This window comes from Bos indicus, chromosome 16, assembly GCF_029378745.1.
Source record: "Bos indicus isolate NIAB-ARS_2022 breed Sahiwal x Tharparkar chromosome 16, NIAB-ARS_B.indTharparkar_mat_pri_1.0, whole genome shotgun sequence".
In the NCBI taxonomy this organism is placed as follows: Eukaryota; Metazoa; Chordata; class Mammalia; order Artiodactyla; family Bovidae; genus Bos; species Bos indicus.
In genome coordinates, this window is record NC_091775.1 from 40199353 (window position 1) to 40224794 (window position 25442).

General features: G+C 39.7%; 1 protein-coding gene across 8 annotated transcripts in view; it reads left to right on the top strand.

Annotated features, from left to right (window-relative positions):
• The window catches only part of DNM3 (dynamin 3), a 646555-nt gene that overhangs the window by 91101 nt on the left and 530012 nt on the right, over positions 1–25442 (top strand). Inside the window, exon 2 of one of the 8 annotated variants that reach the window (XM_070768175.1) lies at positions 5298–5381. The exons of the other annotated variants lie outside the window; for them this stretch is intronic. Coding sequence (XP_070624276.1) covers positions 5368–5381 — 14 coding nt within the window. The 5' untranslated portion in view covers positions 5298–5367. The remainder of the gene's footprint in view (positions 1–5297; positions 5382–25442) is intronic. 8 annotated transcript variants of the gene reach the window in all.

Genomic DNA, 25442 nt, shown 5'->3' on the forward strand with positions numbered 1-25442 from the left:
TCCTCATGCCTAACTTGGTACAGAATAAGCAATGGATGCTACAAATGGTGCTAAAGTCACCTTGCACAAGGTTGTGAGGGTTTAGACAAGGAGCATCTCTAGGGCGGGGTGGGGGGGTGGTGAGTCATCATGGGTCACTGACTACAGGCCTTGCCTTCATTTGTCTTCATTGCATCACCTTTACTGTCTTTTGGCTTCACTGCTTGGCTTGTGGGAGCTTACTTCCCTTACCAGGGATTGAACCCTGAACCCTGGCAGTAAAAGTGCCCAGTCTTAACCACTGGACCACCAGGGAATTCCAAGCATCACCTTTAAGGTCTGATACAACTTAAAAGGTGAAGGAAGAAAGAGCCTTTAAACATGTGCCATGTTTTAGATCTCTCACTAACACAGCTGAATCATGGGCTTGATATCTAAACTGACTTGAGTTTGAAAAATCCACAAAGATGTAATTTTTCTTGCATCTCTTGTGTATTAAAGCAGTTCATGGATTTATATGCATGTGAATGCATATATGCATATTTTTCATACCTCCTTAGCACTTACACATCCGTCCTGACATGTCTTCATCCCTTGTTTGACTCCCTGGAAAATGCTTACTCATCATTCAAAATTCATGTCAAATGTCACTTCTCCTTGAATAAGCAGAGAGTAGGGAGTCTAAAATAATTCTTGGCTTCCTAATTTGCAATGTAGAGATAATGCCTGCCTTGATTTAAATCACAGACTGGTTGTGAGAGTTTTATAAAATGACTTAAAGAGACAGAAGGTATTAAAGATTGAGGGAACCATACAAAAGCATGAGGAGTTTGGTGTGCAGAGAGGCAGGACTCTAGGGAGACCTGTCTCAATGGAGCTGAAGATTTATTTTTAATTTTTTTTTAAATTTCTGGGTGTATATGGTTGGGAGGAGAATGAAAAAAATACTTAATGTGAAACTGGATTTAGGGGAGTATCTTGAAGATCAGGAAGAGGACTTTTAATAAAATGAAGCAGTTATCACGAAACATTTTCTTAATATATGAGGGAGCATTTCAAGTCAATTCAATTTAACATAAAATTAAGTTTATTGAAGAGTGAAGAGGCCGAAGAGATAGGAAAATCAATGTGGATACAAGTAGATTGTAGGGTAAAAATAATGAGTAAGTTTAAAAGCACAATCTCAATACTGAAAATATAATGGGCTGCTTTTGAAGTAGATATTTTTAAATTCTAGGAGATGAGTCACCTTCTAAGTTTATAGGTAGTATATGATTTCAGAATATGAGGCTGATGAAGGATGGATGTACTAGATTGAATTTCCTGGTGAAGGGACAATTACTGGATTGTTTAATCTTTTCACAATTTTGGCAACAACACAGCTTTCAAAGATTAGCTGAAGAAATGAATGAAGTAAATTGTCAAACATTAGTAAGATATTTTTAGGTGCAATTCAGTTGTACTTTATAAAAAAGTGCTTTTAATTCCTTCTTATTTATTTTATTTAAAATTTTTTATTGGAATACAGTTGCCTTACAATATTGTGTTAGTTTCTCCTGTACAGCAAAGTGACTAGGCTATATGTATACATAAGAAGTGAAGTTGCTCTGTCTTGTCTGACTCTTTGCAACCCAATGGACTGTAGCCTATCAGGGTCCTCTGTTCATGGGATTCTCCAGGCAAGAATACTGGAGTGGGTTGCCATTTCCTTCTCCAAGGGATCTTCCCAACCCAGGGATCAAACCTGGGTCTCCCGCATTGCAGGTGGGCACTTTATCATCTGAGCCACCAGGGAAGTCAAGTTTCTTTTTAAATAACTTTCTCCCATTTCAAAGATCAAGAAGCTGCTCTTCATGTTCCACCATTAACTCAGTCTTAATGAAATGATGAACCAGACTGTCAAGAAACTTTTGTACAAAATCCAGGGTCTGACATAATTCTGAATCTACTACTTTTGTTTTTTAATAAAATGCGAGTTGGACTGTGAAGAAAGCTGAGTTCTGAAGAATTGATGTTTTTGAACTGTGGTGTTGGAGAAGACTCTTGAGAGTCCCTTGGACTGCAAGGAGATCCAGCCAGTCCATTCTGAAGGAGATCAGTCCTGGGTGTTCATTGGAAGGACTGATGTTGAAGCTGAAACTCCAATACTTTGGCCACCTCATGCGAAGAGTTGACTCATTGGAAAAGACCCTGATGCTGGGAGGGGTTGGGGGCAGGAGGAGAAGGGGACGAAAGAGGATGAGATGGCTTGATGGCATCACCGACTCGATGCGTGTGAGTCTGGGTGAACCCTGGGAGTTGGTGATGGACAGGGAGGCCTGGCGTGCTGTGACTCATGGGGTCGCAAAGAGCCGGACAATACTTAGCGACTGAACTGAACTGAACTGTGATATTATGATTTATAAGATGTATACATTTGGTCGTTCAGATAACCAAAATATATTCCTCTCACATGTTTGGTCTTCATCCACATTTTCTGGTTCACAGCTTCCAAAACCCTAGGAATTTCCTAGTGATGAGAGCCTTAAAGATACCTTTTGTTAGGTTAATATAGTGACATTTGGACCTCACCTAAGGATGGGGACTGATTGCTAGAGAAACCAACCAAGTCATCATGTATTGGAACCTTTAGTCTCCCCCTCTCCCCAGCCTCTGGGGATGAGAGGGGGTTGGAGATTGGAGCAATCATCAACGGCCAAGGATTAAATTGATCATGACTACACCAGGAAGCCTCCACAGAAACCCAAAAGGACAGGGTTCAGAGAGCTTCAAGGTTGGTGAACACCTGGAGATTTGGGGAGGGTAGTGCACCTGGTGAGGGCACGGAAGCTCTGGGCCCTTTCTCCATACCTTGCCCTATGCATCTCTTCCATTCAGCTGTTCCTGAGTTATATCTTTTTATAACCTAGTAATCTAGTAAGTCTTCCTCGGCGGCTCAGTGGTAAAGAATCCAACTGCAATGCAGAAGACATGGGTTCTATTGCTGGGTCTGGATGATCCCCTGGAGTAGGAAATGGCCACCCACTCCAGTATTCTTGCTTGGGAAATTCCATGGACAGAGGAGCCTGGCGGGCTATAGTCCATGGGGTTGCAAAGAATCAGACACTACTGAATGAACTGAGCAATCTAGTAAGTAAAATGTTTCTCTGAGTTTTGTGAGCCCCTTGTAGAAAATTAATTGACCCCAAGGAGAAGGTTGGGCTTCCCTGGGCTCAGACAGTAAAGAATCTGCTTGCAATGTGGGAGACCTGGGTTCAATCCCTGGGTTGGGAAGATCCCCTGGAGCAAGGCATGGCAACCCACTCCAGTATTCTTACCTGGAGAATCCCCATGGACAGAGGAGCCTGTTGGGCTATAGTCCATGGGATTGCAAAGAGTTGGGCATGACTGAGCAACTAAGCACAGCACAGCACAAGGAGAAGTTTGCAGGAACCTCTGTTTTGTAGCAAGTTGGTCAGAAGAACTGGTAACAACCTGGACTTGTGACTGGCATCTGAAACCAAGGGAGAGGTTATTAGAACCTCCAATCTCTAGTCCTGCAGGTCAGAAGCACTAATGATAACCTGGGCTTGCAATTGACATATGAAGTGGTAGGAAGGGGGTGGGAGTCTTATAGGACTGAACCCTTAACTTGTGGAATCTTATGCGATCTCTGGGTAGATAGTATCAGAATTCTGTTGAATTCTTGGGAACTCTGCTTGTGTCAGAATTGTTTTTAGTGTGTGGACCCCCTTACCTACCCTGTACACATAGGAAATTGACTTCAGAACACCAAAAGATGTACTAATCTTTTATATTTTATGGATATCCCTTTTTTTGGGAAACTTATTTTTGGTCAAAAATTCTTTCAGGAAATATCCACCAGATGTGACTTCCTGTGCCTTCTGTATTTTAAATATGTCTCTAATAAGTAATAATAATAGGAAGAAAAGGAGCTCACATTTATGGACACTCCTTATGTACTCTATGAATATTATTTAATACTTTCAACAACCCTCTAGAGTATGTGATGCTATTTTTCTTACATAGACTTCCACCCTGAGACTTAGAGAGCTGTTAGCCAAGGTAATGAGCAGTAGAGCTGTTATCTGAATGCAGGTCTTCTTATAAACAAAGTCTGTCCATGTCCCACGACAGTGTGCTGCAAGGCAGAAATAATTCCAGGCAGGCCTTATATTTAAACATACCTAGAATCTGACCACCTCTCACCACCTTCACTGCTAACACCATGTTTCTACTCTATCATGTTTTGCCTCTTTTACTTTAACATCTACTGCTTTCCATACTTCTCTCTGAACCCTAGTTTATTCTTAATAGCTGAAGTGATCCTTTAAAATATTAGTCAGATCAGTAGTTCCTGATTTCATATAGAGAAAGGACCCTCTTTCTCCCTCTGACCTAATCTCTGATTTCTTTCTTTTGCTTGTTCCTTTCTAGCAGGCCAGTCACACATCTCCCCAGGATCTGCACAGCTAATTCACTCTATCCCTTCAAGTCTTTTTCTCATTGCAGATGGACTACCTTGACGGACTATTTAAAACTGGAACCCCAATGGGACTTAATATATAAAAATCTAGGGTTTTCAAGCTCTTGATGATGTTCTTTAAAACTCTAAAATTCTTTAGTTTAGTGTTAAACAATAACTCTTTTAATGTTGAAATCTGAAATTGGAATATATGTAAAATATCACAAGCATACGTAGTCTTAAGTGGAAGAGTGAAGATGCACCTGGTGTTTTTCAAACATTGACTGTATCTCTTTGTTAGAGATTGTGACCCAGTGAATGTTTATAAAACTGAAACTGAAGTTTTATGAAATGCTTAACATTTGTACGTGTGATGTACTGGGATATTTTCTACTGATTTCTATTCTTTTCCATTATAAAAAAAAATGTCATGATCTATAAAATCGATTTCATCACCTACTTACTGGTCACATCCAATAGTTTAAAATATATTGACTTATTGCATCTCAAATCTCATTGACTCAGGAGAAAAGATGTGACTCTTGAGCATGGACTGAGAGTGACAATTGAAACTTCACTTTACTTTTGAGTTATTGGCATGTGACTAATAGTGAACATATATGATATTCACATTCATGTTAACAAAATAGATTTAGTAACATAAATATGTAATTAAAGTACTTCTGTTTTGTTAATATTGTGTTAATGTTAATATTGCTGTAATGTTAAAACTCTTGTGTTAGATGCTACTTTTATTCAATAAATCAAGAGATTTCATTCTGTCTTTTCTTCCTTCACTTCCATTTTCAATTGATGATTGAGATTTACTTTTCTACTTATATTGATATTGCAGTGCATGTGTGCTCAGTTGCGTCTGACTCTTTGTGACCCCAAGGACTGTAGCCCGCCAGGCTCCGTTGCCCATGGGATTTTCCTGGTAAGAATACTGGAGTGGGTTGCCATTTCTTTTTCCAGGGGATCTTCCCAACCTAGGGGATCAAACATGCGTCTCCTGCATTGCAGGCAGGTTCTGTACCTCTGAGCCACCTGTTAAATACTAACAATGAGGAAAAATATTTAATAATGAAAAATAATTTATGATTCATTAAAGTATCACAATAATAATTCATAAATATATAACCCTATATAGCCTATCACAAATAAGATACTAAGTTTTTTAGTATCTTATTTCTGAGGACAGAAAATATTTAATACATATTATTTCTGTAATATTTTCTGATATAGTATATTTTCTAAATTTAAAACTTCCTACTATGATCTTTCTTAAAAGTAAGAAATCCATATGCCAAGCTCACTTTAATTCCTCCTATATGCAACGTTCCAGCCATAATAAATTATTCAACTGATCCCTTTCTCCCTCTCTTCCTCTCTTTCTGCCTGCCTTCCTCCCTTTTCTTCTTTCCTCTAATATTTTTGAGTACCTGCTATGTGCCATGCATGGTAGTAGGGAGAAAATAAAAGACATAATCCTTTGCCTTCACTGGATTTCAACTGAATACAAATATCCCCAGTTGTGGAAGTGAAAGCAGAAGGACTTAAGATTGCTTCGAAAGCCAAGGGTGGGATTAGATCCTGTGTATCTTGATTTACTTCTAACATCAGAGACTGATAGAACATTGGAAGTAGCAGAGGCATTCGAAGACATTAGTTCAGTCCTCACATTTTAAAAATGTAGAAAACTGAATCTCTTACAGATTAAATGATGTGTTGAATTCACAGCTGGAACCTAAGCTGTTTTTTTTGACCAGTGCTCTTTTATACCACCTCCTCTCTCTTTTTTTGTGATATTATTGCCTGTCCAGATCTCATGTTGTCATATATTTTTATATGTGGTTTGTGCTGTTAAAGACCACTTTTCACAATGCACACATTGAACTATAGGCTTTTACCATTATTAGTTTTGTTACTTGAAATTATAATTGGAACAATTAGAGATGTGTCAGTGGAAAGGCAATGAAAGAGGGCCATTAAGAGCTAATAAATGCCTCTCCTCATGGGAATGGAGGTCTTTTCTTTTCTGAGTATTTGAGCTCTTTTTACTGGTGCTTTTAAGTGGCTAGAAATAACACTTGCCACACGCTTGTGGAATACTCTAGATGCCAGGGGATTCATTTCATTCGGTATTTGAATTGAACACACTGTAGTTGGAGAATGTTTGTTGGTTTAAGCTTTCATTCCATGTTTTACATTAACCTTTCTCATGGAAAGCAGTTGAACAATACTGAGAGCTCTTAGAGAATGAAGTCCTTAGATAGCTAATGACTTTTCAGGAAGCAGATGAAAAGGTTAAAGTTATAGGTGTTTATTTTGATATATTTCCTTTTCATATCACCCGGAACTTTCCATACAATGTGACAAACTGAATCTAGTTTACCCTAAAGTCACATGCCTATGGCTAGCAAAAGATCATCAAAGAAATTTGTTGCTATGGAGATACATGTTCTGAAACAAATTTGGGTAATTAATTACTAAATAGATTTCAGAATAACTACTGTTTTTGCCTAAAATGATGATAAAGATGATGGTGGTGTTAATGACAGCAGCTAACATTTTTTGACCACTTACCAGTGCGAGGTGCTAGTGTACTCATTTGTGTCTGACTCTCTGCGACCCCATGGACTGTAGCCCGCCAGGCTCCTCTGTCCATGGGATTCTACAGGCAAGAATACTGGAGTGGGTTGCCATTTCCTTCCCCAGAGGATCATCCCAACCCAGGGATCAAACCCAAGTCTCCCACGTCGCCTACATTGCAGGCAGACTCTACCTGCTGAGCTGTCGGGGAATGTTACTATAAGTACTGCAGTCTTCTGTGTACAATTTTGAAATGCAGAATCCTCTGAAAAGGAAGTATTTTTGTAATTCATTTTGTAAAACTTACATTGACCTAAACTCATTTACTGGCGAACTTTACCTGAGTGATGTGAGATTATTCATAGGTTGTCTTTATCTCTGTTAGTGTGACTATTCATTTGTTTTGTAACAGATTTATTAGTAGAAAATATATATTTGATATATTAGTCTGTTTAATTTCAGGGTGCTGTTTCAGATTTCATGATACAATATAAGTTTCATGCATCATTTTACTGTTCTCACATCAGAAAAAATTAAAAAAAATTAAAATTGAAGTATAGATTTACTTACTTTCTGGTGTATAAATACAAATATATTTCATATTTCCCACTATGGGTTATTACAGAATATTGAATATAGTTCCCTGTGCTATATAGTAGGTCCTTGTTGTTTGCCTATTTTGTATATAGTAGTTCCTCCCCCACCCCTTCCCCCTTTGGTAACTATAAGTTTGTTTTCTGTGTCTGTGAGTCTATTTCTCAAATTAGAAAAAAAAATTGAGTTATGTATCACATATGGCCACCACAGATGGATTGTATTATCTCCACCCCCACCCCAACTTACAGGTGAGGAAACTGAGCCAGTTAGCAGTGGATTCTGAATTTAAACCCAGGCATTTTTAGTGCTAGAATGTGTGCTCTTAACCACTGTGCTATACCGCCTTAAAAATAAGTATTTAAAGCCATTTCACAGAAATAATTATTATATTTTTATCTAATAAAACTCCAATAAAGATAAATTCCTGTAGGAAATAAAACCCACTGACCCAAACCCAAAGAATGGACTTGGGAGAACCGAGATGCAGAGAGAAGGGCGGTTTAATGTAGGTTTTGCAAGATCGAGTGTCCAGTGAGCAGGCACACCCAGTGTCATCACAGCAAGCAGTTCATTCCCTAGCATGCAGGTGCCTCCCCCAGTCCCTCACTGGCTGACTACTGTGGGGCGAACCATCTTCTCAGACTTCGCTTTAGTTTATGCTCTTCCTGTTTATGCACAGGCCCCTTCCTGACCTCTTGTTTCCCCCTTTCCTGGGCACTTATTCCCATTCTTATGTTTCGAATTCACCAATGGAGTGAGACCCTGTGAAACTCTAGGCATCCCTCTCTCCCTTTGCCTGGACTTTGCAGTTTGGTAACCCTTAAGGTTGCTTCATTAGCAACCAGTCATTATTCAAGCTAGCTATTGGTAGATAGTTCCTCATTCTTAAATTAGCATTTATTCTTGAAAATGGACCATTAAACATTAATGTTTCTTATATTCAGATTTGAAAAGAATTACTCCATTAATATCTCTGTTCCATTTCCTCTGTTAAATGCTATCTTAAGCACTCATTGCCATTGATTTTTTAGTAGATTCTGTCAGCTTTGATTGTTTTATCTTGAACCTAATGATCTGTTCTCCTTTGGACTGCTTAAATTTTCAAAAGCTTGTGTGCTTGTTTTTAAAGCTTGCTGGGTTTTAGAAGAAAGTAAACATTGTTGCTGAGACAAATGATACTTTGAGATGCTATATACTCTAAAGTAGTATCCTCAACCTTTTTGGCACCAGGGACCAGTTTATTGGAAGACAATTTTTCCACTGACTGGGGGAAGGAGGATGGTTTTGGGGTGTTTCAAGCACATTACATTTATTGAACACTTTATTTCTATTATTATTTTATCAACCCCACCTCAGTTCATTAGGCATTAGATCCTAGAGTTGAGGACTCCTGCTCTAAATAACCAAGGAAACCACCAAGCAGTTTAGTATAGCAAATAATTTGGAAAGTAAAAAAAAAAAATGTCACCTTAGTCACACACTCAATTTACTGATTGTTGGTGGATATGTTGGTTACATATTACTCTTGACATACACAAATAAGCAATATAATCTAATGGGTGTATGCAGAGAATTGCAGATAGAGAATATAATTCTTAAATTTACTCATTAATATGCTTTCTTTAGTCAGCAGAGTTTATTGAGTAGTAAGCAGGAATTTATTGAATTCTGCTGCTGCTGCTGCTGCTAAGTCGCTTCAGTCATGTCCGACTCTGTGCGACCCCATAGACGGCAGCCCACCAGGCTTCCCCGTCCCTGGGATTCTCCAGGCAAGAACACTGGAGTGGGTTGCCATTTCCTTCTCCAATGCATGAAAGTGAAAAGTGAAAGTGAAGTCACTCAGTTGTGTCTGACTCTTTGCGACCCCATAGACTGCAGCCCACCAGGCTCCTCCGTCCATGGGATTTTTCCAGGCAAAAGTACTGGAGTGGGGTGCCATTGAGCTTCTAATGGCTATTTCTAGTACATCTCAGGACTTAGAACTATAAAAAGTATTTTTCATAAACTTTCACTGGGAATATAGTTTCAAAGGTAACTTTTAAGATAAGAAGTAGCTAAATATTTATTACATGTATATTTAAAAAATATATATGTGCTGCTGCTGATAAGTGGCGTCAGTCGTGTCTGACTCTGTGTGACCCCATAGATAGCAGCCCACTAGGCTCCCGTCTCTGGGATTCTCCAGGCAAGAATACTGGAGTGGGTTGCCATTTCCCTCTCCAGTGCATGAAAGTGAAAAGTGAAAGTGAAGTTACTCAATCGTGTCCGACTCTTTGCCACCCCATGGACTGCAGCCTATGAGGCTCCTCTGCCCATGGGACTTCCCAGGCAAGAGTACTGGAGTGGGTTGCCATTGCCTTCTCCATATATGTGCATGTTTATATATATAAAATCATCTCTTCAAGGTTGAATGCTTTTTCTTATTCCTTAGTTCTTTGATTTTTAAAGTTATCATAGTCAATGTTATAGGATCACAGAAAAAAGTCAATTAAATAGACAAGAAAAAGCACCTTTCAGGTAAGAAAATAAAGTGATATATCACATACATGGTACCTTTATGGCTATATCTTTAATATGGCTATATCTTTGGCTATATCTTTATAGCCAAAAAAAGATATAGCCGTGTCTATATCATTAATTCAGTTCGGTTCAGTTCAGTTCAGTCGCTCAGTTGTGTCTGACTCTTTGCGACCCCATGAATCGCAGCACGCCAGGCCTCCCTGTCCATCACCAACTCCCAGAGTTCACTCAGACTCACGTCTATCGTTTTGGTGATGCCATCCAGCCATCTCATCCTGTCGTCCCCTCCTCCTCCTGCCCGCAATGTCTCCCAGCATCAGAGTCTTTTCCAATGAGTCAACTCTTCGCATGAGGTGGCCAAAGTACTGGAGTTTCAGCTTTAGCATCATTCCTTCCAAAGAACACCCAGGACTGGTCTCCTTTAGGATGGACTGGTTGGATCTCCTTGCAGTCCAAGGGACTCTCAAGAGTCTTCTCCAACACCACAGTTCAAAAGCATCAATTCTTCAGTGCTCAGCTTTCTTTACAGTCCAACTCTCACATCTGTACATGACCACTGGAAAAACCATAGCCTTGACTAGATGGACCTTTGTTGGCAAAGTAATGTCTCTGCTTTTCAATATGCTATCTAGGTTAGTCATAACTTTTCTTCCAAGGAGTAAGCGTCTTTTAATATCATGGCTGCAGTCACCATCTGCAGTGATTTTGGAGCCCCCAAAAATAAAGTCTGACACTGTTTCCACTGTTTACCCATCTATTTCCTATGAAGTGATGGGACCAGATGCCATGATCTTTGTTTTCTGAATGTTGAGCTTTAAGCCAACTTTTTCACTCTCCTCTTTCACTTTCATCAAGAGGCTTTTTAGTTCCTCTTCACTTTCTGCCATAGGGTGGTGTACCATCTGCATATCTGAGGTTATTGATATTTCTCCCAGCAATCTTGATTCCAGCTTGTGCTTCCTCCAGCCCAGCGTTTCTCATCATGTACTCTGCATATAAGTTAAATAAGCAGGGTGACAATATACAGCCTTGACGAACTCCTTTTTCCTATTTGGAACCAGTCTGTTGTTCCATGTCCAGTTCTAACTGTTGCTTCCTGACCTGCATACAGGTTTCTTAAGAGGCAGGTCAGGTGGTCTGGTATGCCCATCTCTTTCAGAATTTTCCACAGTTGATTGTGATCCACACAGTCAAAGGCTTTGGCATAGTAAATGAAGCAGAAATAGATGGCTTTCAGGAATTCTCTTGCTTTTTCAATGATCCAGTGGATGTTGGCAATTTAATCTCTGGTTCCTCTCCTCTGCCTTTTCTAAATCGAGCTTGAATATCTGGAAGTTCACAGTTCACGTATTGCTGAAGCCTGGCTTGGAGAATTTTAAGCATTGCTTTACTAGCGTGTGAGATGAGTGCAATTGTGCAGTATTTTGAGCATTCTTTGGCATTGCCTTTCTTTGGGATTTGAATGAAACCTGACCTTTTCCAGTCCTGTGGCCACTGCTGAGTTTTCCAAATGTACTGGCATATTGAGTGCAGCACTTTCACAGCATCATCTTTCAGGATTTGAAAGAGCTCCACTGGAATTCCATCACCTCCACTAGTTTTGTTCGTAGTGATGCTTTCTAAGGCCCACTGGACTTCACATTCCAGGATGTCTGGCTCTAGGTGAGTGATCACACCATTGTGATTACCTGGGTCATGAAGATCTTTTTTGTACAGTTCTTCTGTGTATTCTTGCCACCTCTTCTTAATATCTTTTGTTTCTTTTAGATCCCTACCATTTCTGTCCTTTATTGTGCCCATCTTTGCGTGAAATATTCCCTTGGTTTCTCTAATTTTCTTGAAGAGATCTCTAGTCTTTCCCATTTTGTTGTTTTCCTCTATTTCTTTGCCTTGATCACTGAGGAAGGCTTTCTTATCTCTCCTTGCTATTCTTTGGACTCTGCATTCAAATGGGTATATCTTTCTTTTTGTCCTTTGCATTTCACGTCCCTTCTTTTCACAGCTATTTGTAAGCCCTTTTCAGACAGCCATTTTGCTTTTTTGCATTTCTATTTCTTGGGGATGGTCTTGATTTCTGTCTTCTGTACAATGTCACGAACCTCCATCCACAGTTCATCAGGCAATCTGTGTATCAGATCTAGTCCCTTAAATCTATTTCTCACTTCCACTCTATAATCGTTAAGGATTTGATTTAGGTCATCCCTGAATGGTCTAGTGGTTTTCCCTACTTTCTTCAATTTCAGTCTGAATTTGGCAATAAGGAGTTCATGATTCGAGCCACAGTCAGCTCCTGATCTTGTTTTTGCTGACTGTATAGAGCTTCTCCATCTTTGGCTTCAAAGAATATAATCATTCTGATTTCGGTGTTGACCATCTGGTGATGTCCATGTGTAGAGTCTTCTCTTGTGTTGTTGGAAGAGGGTGTTTGCTATGACCAGTGTGTTCTCTTTGCAGAACTCTATTAGCCTTCGCCCTGCTTCATTCTGTAATCCAAGGTCAAATTTGCCTGTTACTCCAGGTGTTTCTTGACTTCCTACTTTTGCATTCCAGTCCCCTATAATGAAAAGGACATCTTTTTTGGGTGTTAGTTGTAGGTCTTCATAAAACTGTTCAACTTCAGCTTGTTCAGTGTTACTGGTCGGGGCATAGACTAGGATTACCTATGATATTGGTAATATTGGTGATATTGAATTGTTCGCCTTGGAAATGAACAGAGTTCATTCTGTCGTTTTTGAGATTGCATCCAAGTACTGCATTTTGGACTCTTTTGTTGACTATGATGGCTACTCCATTTCTTCTAAGGGATTCCTGCCCACAGTAAGTAGATATAATGGTCATCTGAGTTAAATTCACCCATTCCAGTCTATCTTAGTTCATTGATTCCTAGAATCCCGATGTTCACTCTTGTCATCTCCTGTTTGACCTATACTTTTTGGCTATTTTTTTCTTCCAATATCTCAGAAAAATGAACACTGAAGAGTACAGTATTGGCTAGAGAAGCTTCTACTCTTACTCATACTCTTGCCTTCCATCTCCCTGCTAAAAAACTGGTAATATGGTACACATTCAGGACCAAGGACAGTAATTGGGCTACATTTCTCCAAGTTATTCCTTAGTAGAGGAGGGGTTGAAGTGAGCTGCCTAGATCAGCCTTGCCGTAGTCATTGGGGAAGTGTTCTCTCATCCTTGTTTCTCACTGGATGTGGTCTTCCCCACGGGCCTTTCCTAGTCATCCTGGTGTTAAAGTTGAAAGATCTAAGGTTCATAAAGGGGCTTCATGGAGAAGGGGAATAGGATGCCTTTCGGTTTCTTTGATAGCCAGGCTTTAGGCCTGCCTTTTAACTTAGCCAAATGAAGGTTACATATGATCCAGCCCATGTCTCCAGGGTTGTGAAGGGAATGTACTGGGGTTTGAGGCAAAGGCTGTCTGACCTTGTTATTTCCACAGTGAAGGACAGAGAAGCCTGGCTACAGTCCATGGGGTTGCAAAGAGTCAGACATGACTTAGCGTCTGAACAAAAACAGTAGGAAAGGATGACCAACAGAACTGAGTGTTTGTTTAGTTTCCTGGGTTCTCTTATTCTTCTTTGATCTGTAGTGAAAAGTGAAAGTGAAATCGCTCAGTCATGTCCGACTCTTTGTGACCCCATGGACTGTAGTCTACGAGGTTCCTCCATGGAATTTTCCAGGTAAAAGTACTACTAGAATGGGTTTCCATTTCCTACATGCTCTCATTGTGGGTAAGACTGCCCCTGATGGGTCAAAAATTGATTCTTAGAGGTCAAAAAAATATTTTGTTATGTATAAAGTACACTCAGTAATATACTATAGTACATCTGTGGTATTAAATTTAATGAAGGGAAAACTAATGGGGAAAATGGCTAATAAGACCATTATTAGGCCTTATTAGGTACACAATAGTACAAAATGGTTGAGAAACACTTCTAAAGTGTGGTGTCTCTCTCTTTTTTAAAAAGTTTATATATTTTTTAATTGAAAGATAATTGCTTTACAGAATTTTGTTGCTTTCTGTCAAACAAACCTCAACATGAATCAGTCATAGGTATACATATATCCCCTCCCTCTTGAAGCTACCTCCCATCTCCCTTCCCCATCCCAGCCCTCTAGGTTGATACACAGCCCCTGTTTGAGTTCCCTGAAACATACAGCCAATTCCTATTGGCTGTCTATTTTACATATGGTAACGTAAGTTTCCATATTACTCTCTCCATACATCTTACCCTCGCCTCCCCTCTACCCATGCCCATAAGTGTATTCTCTATGTCTGTGTCTCCAATGGTGCCCTGCAAATAAATTTTTCGGTACCGTCTTTCTAGATTTCATATATATGTGTGTGTGTGTGTGTGTGTGTGTGTGTGTGTATTAGTATATGATATTTATCTTTCTCTTTCTGACTTACTTTACTCTGTATAATAGGCTCTAGGTTTGGTGTCTTTCTTTTTGTTTGTCATTCTCTTTGTTAGGCAGCAAAAGGCTGGTTCAGTGACTCATAATAACACCACTGTTCTTGAACTTTTGTCTTTTTTTGCTCTGCCATTCTTAGTGCATAGCTTTCATCTTCAAGGTTGCCTTGTGCTGTGAGATGGTTGCAGGAGCTTTGCTATCATGTATAACTGACAGGGAGAAGAAGGAAGAGGGAAGGGCAAAAGCTACACAACTGCTGAATTAGATCCTTTAAAGGAACTGTCTGTGATGTCTCTCAACAGCCTCTAATTACATCTGACTAAAATTTAATTGTGTTGACACCTCATTTGTCAGGGAGGCTGGGAAGTGTAGGCTTATTTATTTACCTATTTAAGTTGGGCATATTGCCATTTGCAACAAAATTGGGATTCTGTTAATAAGAAATAATGGGAAAATGGATATTGGGCAGGCAACTAATAGTCTGTTTAGTTGTTCCTTTGTCATCCACTTGCATGGCAGCTACCGAGGGTAAGGTATAATCTGATTTAAAATAGAGTGACAGCTAAGTGCCTTTGCTTGATGCTAAGACTCATTAATCTGGTGCCTTAAATTCTTGAACAAACTGACTTTGTGAATAAGCAAATAAAATGGATTAAATATGAAAGCATTAAGTTCTTGAGAGCATTTCCTAGTGGGGAGAACACATGGTATTTTGAACTGAGAACTGGCTTTTTCATTCAGTTTATAGATCTCTGACTCAGAAACTTTTGCATTTTGAATATTGCAATGGGAACCATTAATTATTGGTTAACTATATTTAATGAAAACATATTGCTTCCCCTGGCAGAGGGCTTGGCAGCCTACTCCAGTATTCTTGCCTCCATGGAGGCAAGAAAACTCCATAGACAGTAGAGTCTGGTGGGCTACAGTCTGTGGGATTGCAGTCGGACATGACTGAGTGACTAACACTATTGCTTAGAAATTTTGAGTTTTGTGAACAAAAGGTAAGTTTTGAAATTTCTTAGATGTTAGTAAAAAAAAAAACAAAAAACATTGTGTTTCCTGCATTGGGATTTGCAACTGTTTTTTGAGCAAAATGCTGGTGATGTTTATTGAATACTACAAATTATAGAGTAAATGATAGCAGCAAAATGTGATCTTTTACAAATCTGTAAGTGCAAATATTCTTACTGCGTGCCAAGAATTTAGGGAAAAAGGAAACTGCAGTGGAAAGTTTCCAATTAAATGTGTGGATTTTGGCATAATTACTTCCTTCAGCAATTAAAGTGGCATTGTAATGGCTGGCAAAGCTCCGAGATTAGGGCACGCAAACACAAAGCTGTTTTAACAGTGCCATTGTGTTCAGTGTATGGAATACATGACCTCAGTGCTTCTTCGGGTAGAGGGTAGGCAGTATTTGGCAGTGACCTATCTCTGTTTCTCTCTGTTTTTCTCTATCCCTCTTTTCTCTTTTCCTTCCTTTTTTCTAAAATTGGGTTATCATTTTGAAGGACCATGAGATAATCTGACAGGGACTATTTTGGAGCACATAAAATTATATTTTGAGTATAATTTTTCGGAAGAGACATCTCTGTCTTTAAGGAATGATTTTAAAAAGTATATTGGTTCTTGGATTTTTAAAAATGTTTTTTTCCTTCAAATTCTATTCTGTGTCTTCAGTTATTCAGTATTATTGACCTCTATGATATATATTTTGTATTTTGGTGAGTACTGTCACATCTTAAACATTCATAATAAGATAACTAAGATATTAGTTTAAATGGTCTTAGGAAGTTACTGGTAAATTGAAAGCTATTTTGCCTGTCCTTTCTGTCCATGTAAAATGCCTATTGTCTGCCTGTTTGGGGATTAGATATGGGAAAGTTTTCCTATCATGTTGTGAATATATGGGCAATGAGAAAGCATCCTCATTGAAAGCAAGATATTAGAAAGTGTTAAAAAATAATACTTGGGCACTGCAGGATGCATTGGGAGGAACATAGGGATGAAGGAGCATACATGTAAATAGACCAGTATGACAAGTGTGTATTGAGAGCTTAAGTAGAGGCCATGTACAGGGGGATTTCAAAGACAGCTTCTCAGAGAAGGCGATGTGGAGCTGAGTATTGAGGATTAAATAGGAGTTGGCTAGATGAAGAAATGAGAGAGCAACCGTGAGGGAGCATGGAATGTGCCAAGGAAGGTGCCTGCGAACCCAAGTGAATATAGAAACTTCCACTAGGAGTCAGGACTTTTTTTCTGCTCTGTTTATAGTCTGGGTTTCATGCTAAATACAATGGGGAAACATTTAATGGTTTAGAGTCTGGGAGTGATGTAATGGGACTTACATTCCTGTTGAGGTTGGATTGGAGGGTGATCAAATTGGATGCTGGGAAATTAATTGGGAGATTATTGTGGTTGTCATTTTGAGACTTGGAGGCACCTGAAATCGTGGTTGAAATAGAGTAGAAAGGATGCTTTTAAGCCATATTAAGGAAGAACTAGCAGGACGTGGTGATCAATTTGGAGCATGAAGATAGAGGAAGATGGTGGGTGGATGATTTCCAGGTACTTGGTTTGGCTGACATTAATGGATGTCACATACATGTGTCACATGTCACATGGATGTTTGGCTGACACATCATCAATATGATGTGGATTGTGATTGAGAATAAAGGAGGAGAAACATATTGGATGGATGATAATGAATTGAATTGTAGAGACTGATTTTGAGACATCTAAGTGGATGTGTCTTAAAAGGCTAGTATGACTTTGGGGATACCTTTGACTTCCAATATTTAACTTATGCTCTGTGCACTCCTTCTCAGTCTCTTAGTTTGCTTCTTTCATGTGCTCAATAAGTGTTGGTATTTTCCAGAGTCCATATTAATCACTCTTCTCCATACTATTCCTACTCATCTGTTCTCTTGGCTTCAAAAGTCTGCTCCATTGAAGACTCACAGATTTTTACCTCTAGACAGGACATATATCCTGAGTTCCAGTTGCTCACTCTAACTGTACTTGTCTCAATCTAGATACTCTCTGGGTATCTAAAGATCAGCATGTCCTCATTTTCTCCCATTAATTTTATAGTGTCAGTTCAGTCAGTTAGTCAGTCAGTTCAGTCTCTCAGTCGTATCTGACTCTTTGCAACCAATGAATCGCAGCACGCCAGGCCTCCGTCTCCATCACCAACTCCTGGAGTTTACTCAAACTCGTGTCCATCTAGTCAGTGATGCCATCCAGCCATTTCATCCTCTGTCGTCCCCTTCTCCTCCTGCCCCCAATCCCTCCCAGCATCAGGGTCTTTTCCAATGAGTGAACTCTTCGCATGAGGTGGCCAAAGTATTGGAGTTTCAGCTTTAGCATCAGTCCTTCCAATGAACACCCAGGACTGATCTTTAGGATGGACTGATTGTACCTCCTTGCAGTCCAAGGGACTCTCAAGAGTCTTCTCCAACACCACAGTTCAAAAGCATCAATTCTTCAATGCTCAGCTTGCTTCACTGTACAACTCTCACATCCATACATGACCACTGGAAACCATAGCCTTGACTAGACGGACCTTTGTTGGCAAAGTAGTGTCTCTGCTTTTGAATATGCTATCTAGGTTGGTCATAACTTTCCTTCCAAGGGGTAAGCGTCTTTTAATTTCATGGCTGCAGTCACCATCTGCAGTGATTTTGGAGCCCCCCAAAATAAAGTCTGACACTGTTTCCACTGTTTCCCCATCTATTTCCCATGAAGTGATGGAACCAGATGCCATGATCTTCGTTTTCTGAATGTTGAGCTTTAAGCCAACTTTTTCACTCTCCTCTTTCACTTTCATCAAGAGGCTTTTAGTTCGTCTTCACTTTCTGCCACAAGAATGGTGTGTCATCTGCATATCTGAGGTTATTGATATTTCTCCCAGCAATCTTGATTCCAGCTTGTGCTTCCTCCAGCCCAGCCATGGTGTACACTGCACATAAGTTAAATAAGCCGGGTGACAATATACAACCTTGACGTACTCCTTTTCCTATTTGGAACCAGTCTGTGCTATGTCCAGTTCTAACTGTTGCTTCCTGACCTGCATACAGGTTTCTCAAGAGGCAGGTCAGGTGGTCTGGTATGCCCATCTCTTTCAGAATTTTCTACAGTTGATTCTGATCCAGACAGTCAAAGGCTTTGGCATAGTTAATAAAACAGAAATAGATGTTTTTCTGGAACTCTATTGTTTTTTCCATGATCCAGCAGATGTTGGCAATTTGATCTCTGGTTCCTCTCCCTTTTCTAAAACCAACTTGAACATCTGGAAGTTCACAGTTCACGTATTGCTGAAGCCTGGCTTGGAGAATTTTGAGCATTACTTTACTAGCATGTGAGATGAGGGCAATTGTGCAGTAGTTTGAGCATTCTTCGGCGTTGCCTTTCTTTGGGATTGGAATGAAAACTAACCTTTTCTAGTCCTGTGGCCACTGCTGAGTTCTCCAAATTTGCTGGCATATTGAGTGCAGCACTTTCACAGCATCATCTTTCAGGATTTGAAATAGCTCAAGTGGAATTCCATCACCTCCACCAGCTTTGTTCGTAGCGATGCTTTCTAAGGCCCACTGACTTCACATTCCAGTAAGTCTGGCTCTAGGTGAGTGATCACACCATTGTGATTACCTGGGTCATGAAGCTCTTTTTTGTACAGTTCTTCTGTGTATTCTTGCCAGCTCTTCTTAATATCTTCTGCCTCTGTTAGGTCCATACCATTTCTGTCCTTTATCGAGCCCATCTTTGCATGAAATGTTCCCTTGGCATCTCTAATTTTCATGAAGAGATCTCTAGTCTTTCCCATTCTGTTGTTTTCCTCTATTTCTTTGCATTGATCATTAAGGAAGGCTTTCTTATCTCTCCTTGCTATTCTTTGGAACTCCGCAATTCAAATGGGAATATCTTTCCTTTTCTCTTTTGCTTTTCACTTCCTTTTTTTTCACAGCTATTTGTAAGGCCTCCCCAGACAGCCATTTTGCTTTTTTGCATTTCTTTTCCATGAGGATGGTCTTGATCCCTGTCTCCTGTACAATGTCAGGAACCTCCATCCATAGTTCATCAGGCACTCTGTCTATCAGATCTAGTCCCTTAAATCTATTTCTCACTTCCACTGTATAATCAAAAGGGATTTGATTTAGGTCATACCTGAATGGTCTAGTGGTTTTCCCTACTTTCTTCAATTTCAGTCTGAATTTGGCAATAAGGAGTTCATGATCTCCTTATACACATGATTTATAGTGTAGCACAGTCTAATGCTCAAGAGCACAGATGCTAGAGTTAGACTTTCTAGGTTTGAGTCTTAGATCTGTCCCTTACTAGCTTTGTGACTTTGAGAAAATTATGTAGCTTTTCTGTGCCTCAGTGTCCTCCCTGGTGAAGTGAAAATAACAATAATATCTACCTCATAGGGTTGTTATGCAAGTGAAAATAACAATAATATCTACCTCATAGGGTTGTTATGCGGAGAAGGCAATGGCACCCCACTCCAGTACTCTTGCCTGGAAAATCCCATGGACGGAGGAGCCTGGAAGACTGCAGTCCATGGGGTAGCTGAGGGTCGGACACGACCAATGACTTCACTTTCACTTTTGACTTTTATGCATTGGAGAAGGAAATGGCAACCCACTCCAGTGTTCTTGCCTGGAGAATCCCAAGGACAGGAGAGCCTGGTGGGCTGCTGTCTATGGGGTCGCACAGAGTCGGACACGACTGAAGTGACTTAGCAGCAGCAGGGTTGTTATGAAGATCAATATAAGAGATGATGTTATGAGAGTGATGCTTGGTACACAGTAAACATATCGTAGCTGTAACTGGATCTTTCTGTATTTCCTCTTCTGGTTAATGGCACCACTCTTCAATCAGGTCCCCAAACCAGAAATGTGAGATTTATCTTAACTCCTTCATATCATTTCATTCCACATGAAAGTGATCATTAAGTCCTGTCAATTGTCTATTCTCTTTATTGTCTTCTGTCTTCACTGTCTTCACTATCACTACCTTGGATTTAACCTTTATCATCTTCTTCCCCAGTGACCTAGACTGGTTAATGACTAGTCTCCCTATCTTTTGTCATCCCTCTTTTCAACGTTCTCTGTAGAGTCCCCCTTTCTGACTCTTTGCGACCCCATGGACTCTAGCCTGGCTGGCTCACCTGTCCATGGGATTCTCCAGGCAAGCATACTAGAGTGGGTTGCCATTTCCTACTCCAGGGAATCTTCCTGACACAGGGATTGAACCTGAGCCTCCTGCATTGTAGGTAGTTTCTTTACCACTGTGCCACCTGGGAAGACCGTGGCTCTTTTTTTTCCCCCTTTGATACAATATGTAGTATTTTACAAATTAAACATCCAGCATGCATACAAAATAAGCACACTGCTCTAGACATAGGACTGGTACATTAATCAAAGCATGGCAAGTCAAATAAATAAAATGCATTATACTAGACCCTAAGGAAGTGTGTCCCACTGTTAGGTTATTTTTTAGCATAATTTTGTTCAGCAGAAGACTATATAGTTCATTTTTCAATCATGAAATTGAAATTGATCTGTAATTTGATCAATTAAAACTCTTCAGTTCCCTCTTGTTTTCATAGGAATAAAACCCCAAAAAACTGAAGCCTCTAAGGTCTTCTCCAGACACTTCTCACCTCATCCTGACCTTCCTTTAATACTTATAGTTCCATGATGTTCTGTGTTATGTAGATCTCTTCCCCATGTCTTTATACCTCCTGATCTCCTGTGAAGTCCCTCCTACCTCATGTGTTTCTGAAATAGTTTCTGCCTAGTACCCCAAAAAGAATAGATTATTCTCTATGGTGTGTTTGTACTTCACCTTATCAATCATAGAACTTAACCGTAGAGCTTGTTGTAGTTATTTCCATGTTATTTCCCACCTGCCACCTCAGCATCTATTTCTGCTTCATTTACTATGTCAAAGCCTTTGACTGTGTGGATCACAACAAACTGTGGAAAATTCTTAGAGAGATGGGAATACCAGACCACCTTACCTGCCTCCTGAGAAACCTGTATGCAGGTCAAGAAGCAACAGGTTAGAACCGTACATGGAACAAAGGACTGGTTCTAAATTGGGAAAGGAGTGCATCAAGGCTGTATATTGTCACCCTGCTTATTTAACTTATATGCAGAATACACCATGTGAAATGCTGAGCTGGATGAAGCACAGACTGGAATCACGATTGCTGGGAGAAATATCAATAACCTCAGACATGCAGTTGTCACCACCCTAATGGCAGAAAGCGAAGAGGAACTAAAGAGCCTCTTGATGAAGGTGTAAGAGGAGAGTGAAAAAGTTGGCTTAGAACTCAACATTCAAAAAATGAAGATCATGGCATGTGGTCCCATCACTTCATGGAAAATAGATGGGGAAACAATGGAAACAGTGACAGACTTTATTTTCTTGAACTCCAAAATCACTGCAGATGGTGACTGCAGCCATAAAATTAAAAGACACTTGCTCCTTGGAAGGAAAGCTATGACCAACTTCAACAGGATATTAAAAAGCAGAGACCTTACTTTGCCAGCAAAGGTTCATACAGTCAAAGCTATAGTTTTTTCAGTAGTCATGTACGGATATGAGAGTTGGACCATAAAGAAAACTGAGCACTGAAGAATTGATGCTTTTGAACTGTGGTGTTGGAGAAGATTCTTGGGAGTCCCTTGGATTGCAAGGAGATCAAAACAGTCCATCCTAAAGGAAATCAGTCCTGAATATTCATTGGAAGGACAATGCTGAAGCTGAAGCTCCAATACCTTGGCCACGTGATGGGAAGAGCCAACTCATTAGAGAAGACCCTGATGCTGGGAAAGCTTGAAAGCAGGGGGAAAAGGGGATAATGGAGGATGAGATGGTTGGATGGCATCATCAACTCAATGGACATGAGTTTGAGTAAGCTCTAGGAGATGGTGAAAGCCTGGGAAGCATGGGATGCTGCAGTCCATGGGGTCACAAAGAGTCAGACATGACTGAACAACTGAACATCAACAGTCTCCCTCCAAGACTAAGATTGTTTGAATGGATCAGTTATTTGAATTAACTTTTTGGAGGTTAAGAGTCATACCTCTTGGCTTTAGTCAAGGGCAAATGTTAAACATTTATTTATTGAACAGACCATTTAGTTAGTCTCATTACATCTATATTGAACAAAAGCATGTTCATAATTTATTTGCTAAGGGGGGAATTCTTTTAGCTTTTCTGATACAGCAATTGCTCTTTTTTTAGGTTTCTGAGGGTCACTCATTTTGTAATTGAACAATGATCATATTTCCTGGTAACTAAGTTTCTGGAAGAGCCAATAGGAAATGTTATCAAAGTGGTTCTTAGACCATAGCATGGAAACTGTTCTCTACTTTTTGTTCAGGAATCAGGAAACCATGAAAGAGAACTGACTTATTGCCTGAAGACCAGCTGTTAAGACTGTGTAGATTAGTGCTTTGTTGAGGTGGGCTGAGAGAGAAGAAAGGCATTAGGATTGTGGCTGCTATGTGGCATAGAGAGGGAGGCACTACTCCTGCCTTAAAAATCTGTACAGTCCAATCATAGGTGAGGCATTCAGGCTAAAGAAGGGAGTCAATGTAACACTACATCTCTCCAGATTACTCTTCTCACTTTAGTTTGAAAGTCTATTTTTGAGGAAAAGGGTACATAATTTATATCCACAGTAATAGTAAAGGGACAGTCATTTTTTCCTGCATTATTTCAATGAAGTAATTTTTCCATTACATCTGCTTTCAGGAGAACCAACCACCTGAAATTCAAATGGATGGTTGTATTTAGTGGCTAAGGAATTATTCATGATTCTTATATCAGTGCCCTGGCTCCCTGTCAATTGAGGCTGGAATAAGGAACTGAGATTTCCAAAACTGTGCAGCTGGTAAACATCAAGGGGACCAATCGGGTGGGGTCTCAGGCTCTTCAGATCCATATTTCATTCATTAAATGTTAAAAATTGTCAAGGCTGTTTTTTGTAGATGAGAGAATGCTAAAATATAAGGGAAAACACCCCATAGCTGTATTGTAACAATAATAATAGTACTACTTTTTTTTTCTGTGGTGCTTTGGTTTTTAAAAATTTGCCATGTGTTGCATTTCATTTGATTTCATAGAATTATTTCAAATTAGTAGAAAAGGAAACTGAGGTTTAGAGAATTTTGCCCATTCCATGGTAGAATTGGGGCTCTATGAGAGGTTCTCTGTGTTTTATTTGAGGGTTCAACCCCTCAGCTTTAACAGCAGGAGGCTGCTGGGCATATGGTTTTCATGCTGCTGTATCACCAGAATGACGTGAATCTTCAGGGAGCCAGATTAATTACTCTTCAGAAGAGATTTCTCTCTGGTGCTTTCTTGTGCTCAAATCCTGCTGTGAAGTCAGAAAAGACTTTGAAATGGCAGGATTTGGTAACCAAATCTTTTGACTTTTGGTGGGAATGTATGTGTTGCAGGTAGAATTGGTTAGAGCCACGAAGTGGGTACTTGAAAGCACTTATTACTCTTAATGAAAACTTCTGTTTACTTAATACAAAAGTAGAGATAAGTGTAAGCTATATCTGTTGGATTACTTTTTAGCCAAACATATGATAATTATTTGCTATTTAAAATGTATGATACCTTCTCTTTTGCTTTAATAATGTTCAAAGGATTGTTCTTACATCTACAGTATAAACATATGATCACAAGCATGAGTTGAAACAGATGCCAACACAAAGGTATTAAGTAACTAAACCTCCTTTGCTCCTTCATTCCATCTTTCTTTCTACCTCTTTCTCTTAAAGAAAATACTTTATTGACTTGTTAAACAGCATCACTCAGTCCTGTGTATTTTATTTTTGGCATCTATATATACTGAAACCTCATTCATGGTCCTAATAACTCAAACAGATGGCCTCTAGCTCTTTGGAGTTTTGTTTTGTTCTCCCTTTATCCATCTTGATTCTCAAATTAACTTTCTCTTTTTAGGCCTTGGCCCAGAGTAGGTCTGATTTTCTTAAAGTGATTATTGAAAACATTCAAAATAGCAAATATTCTATTAATAATATAGATCCTGGAGATTATTAAAAGAGTTTCTAATTATATGTACTTAGATGTTTTTAAAAAGGCAAAATGGTATCTGAGGAGGCCTAACAAATAGCTGAGAAAATAAGAGAAGGTAAAGGCAAAGGCTATTGGTTTTTCCAGTGGTCATGTATGGATGTGAGAGTTGGACTATAAAGAAAGCTGAGTGCCAAAAAATTCATGCTTTTGAACTGTGGTGTTGGAGAAGACTCTTGAGAGTCCCTTGGACTGCAAGGAGATCCAACCAGTCCATTCTGAAGGAGATCAGCCCTGGGATTTATTTGGAAGGAATGATGCTAAAGCTGAAACTCCAGTACTTTGGCCACCTGATGCGAAGAGTTGACTCATTGGAAAAGACTCTGATGTTGGGAGGGATTGGGGGCAGGAGGAGAAGGGGACGACAGAGGATGAGATGGTTGGACGACATCACCAACTCGATGGACATGGGTTTGGGTGGACTCTGGGAGTTGGTGATGGACAGGGAGGCTTGGCGTGCTGTGGTTCATGGAGTCGCAGCGGACATGACTGAGCAACTGAACTAAAGGCAAAGGAGAAAAGGAAAGATATACCCATTTGAATACAGAGTTCCAAAGAATAGCAAGGAGAGATAAGAAAGCCTTTCTTAATGATCAGTGCAAAGAAATAGAGGAAAACAACAGAATGGAAAGACTAGAGATCTCTTCAAGAAAATTACGGAAAACAAAGGGAACATTTCATGCAAAGATGGACACAATAAAGAACAGAAATGATATGGATCTAACAGAAGCAGAAGATG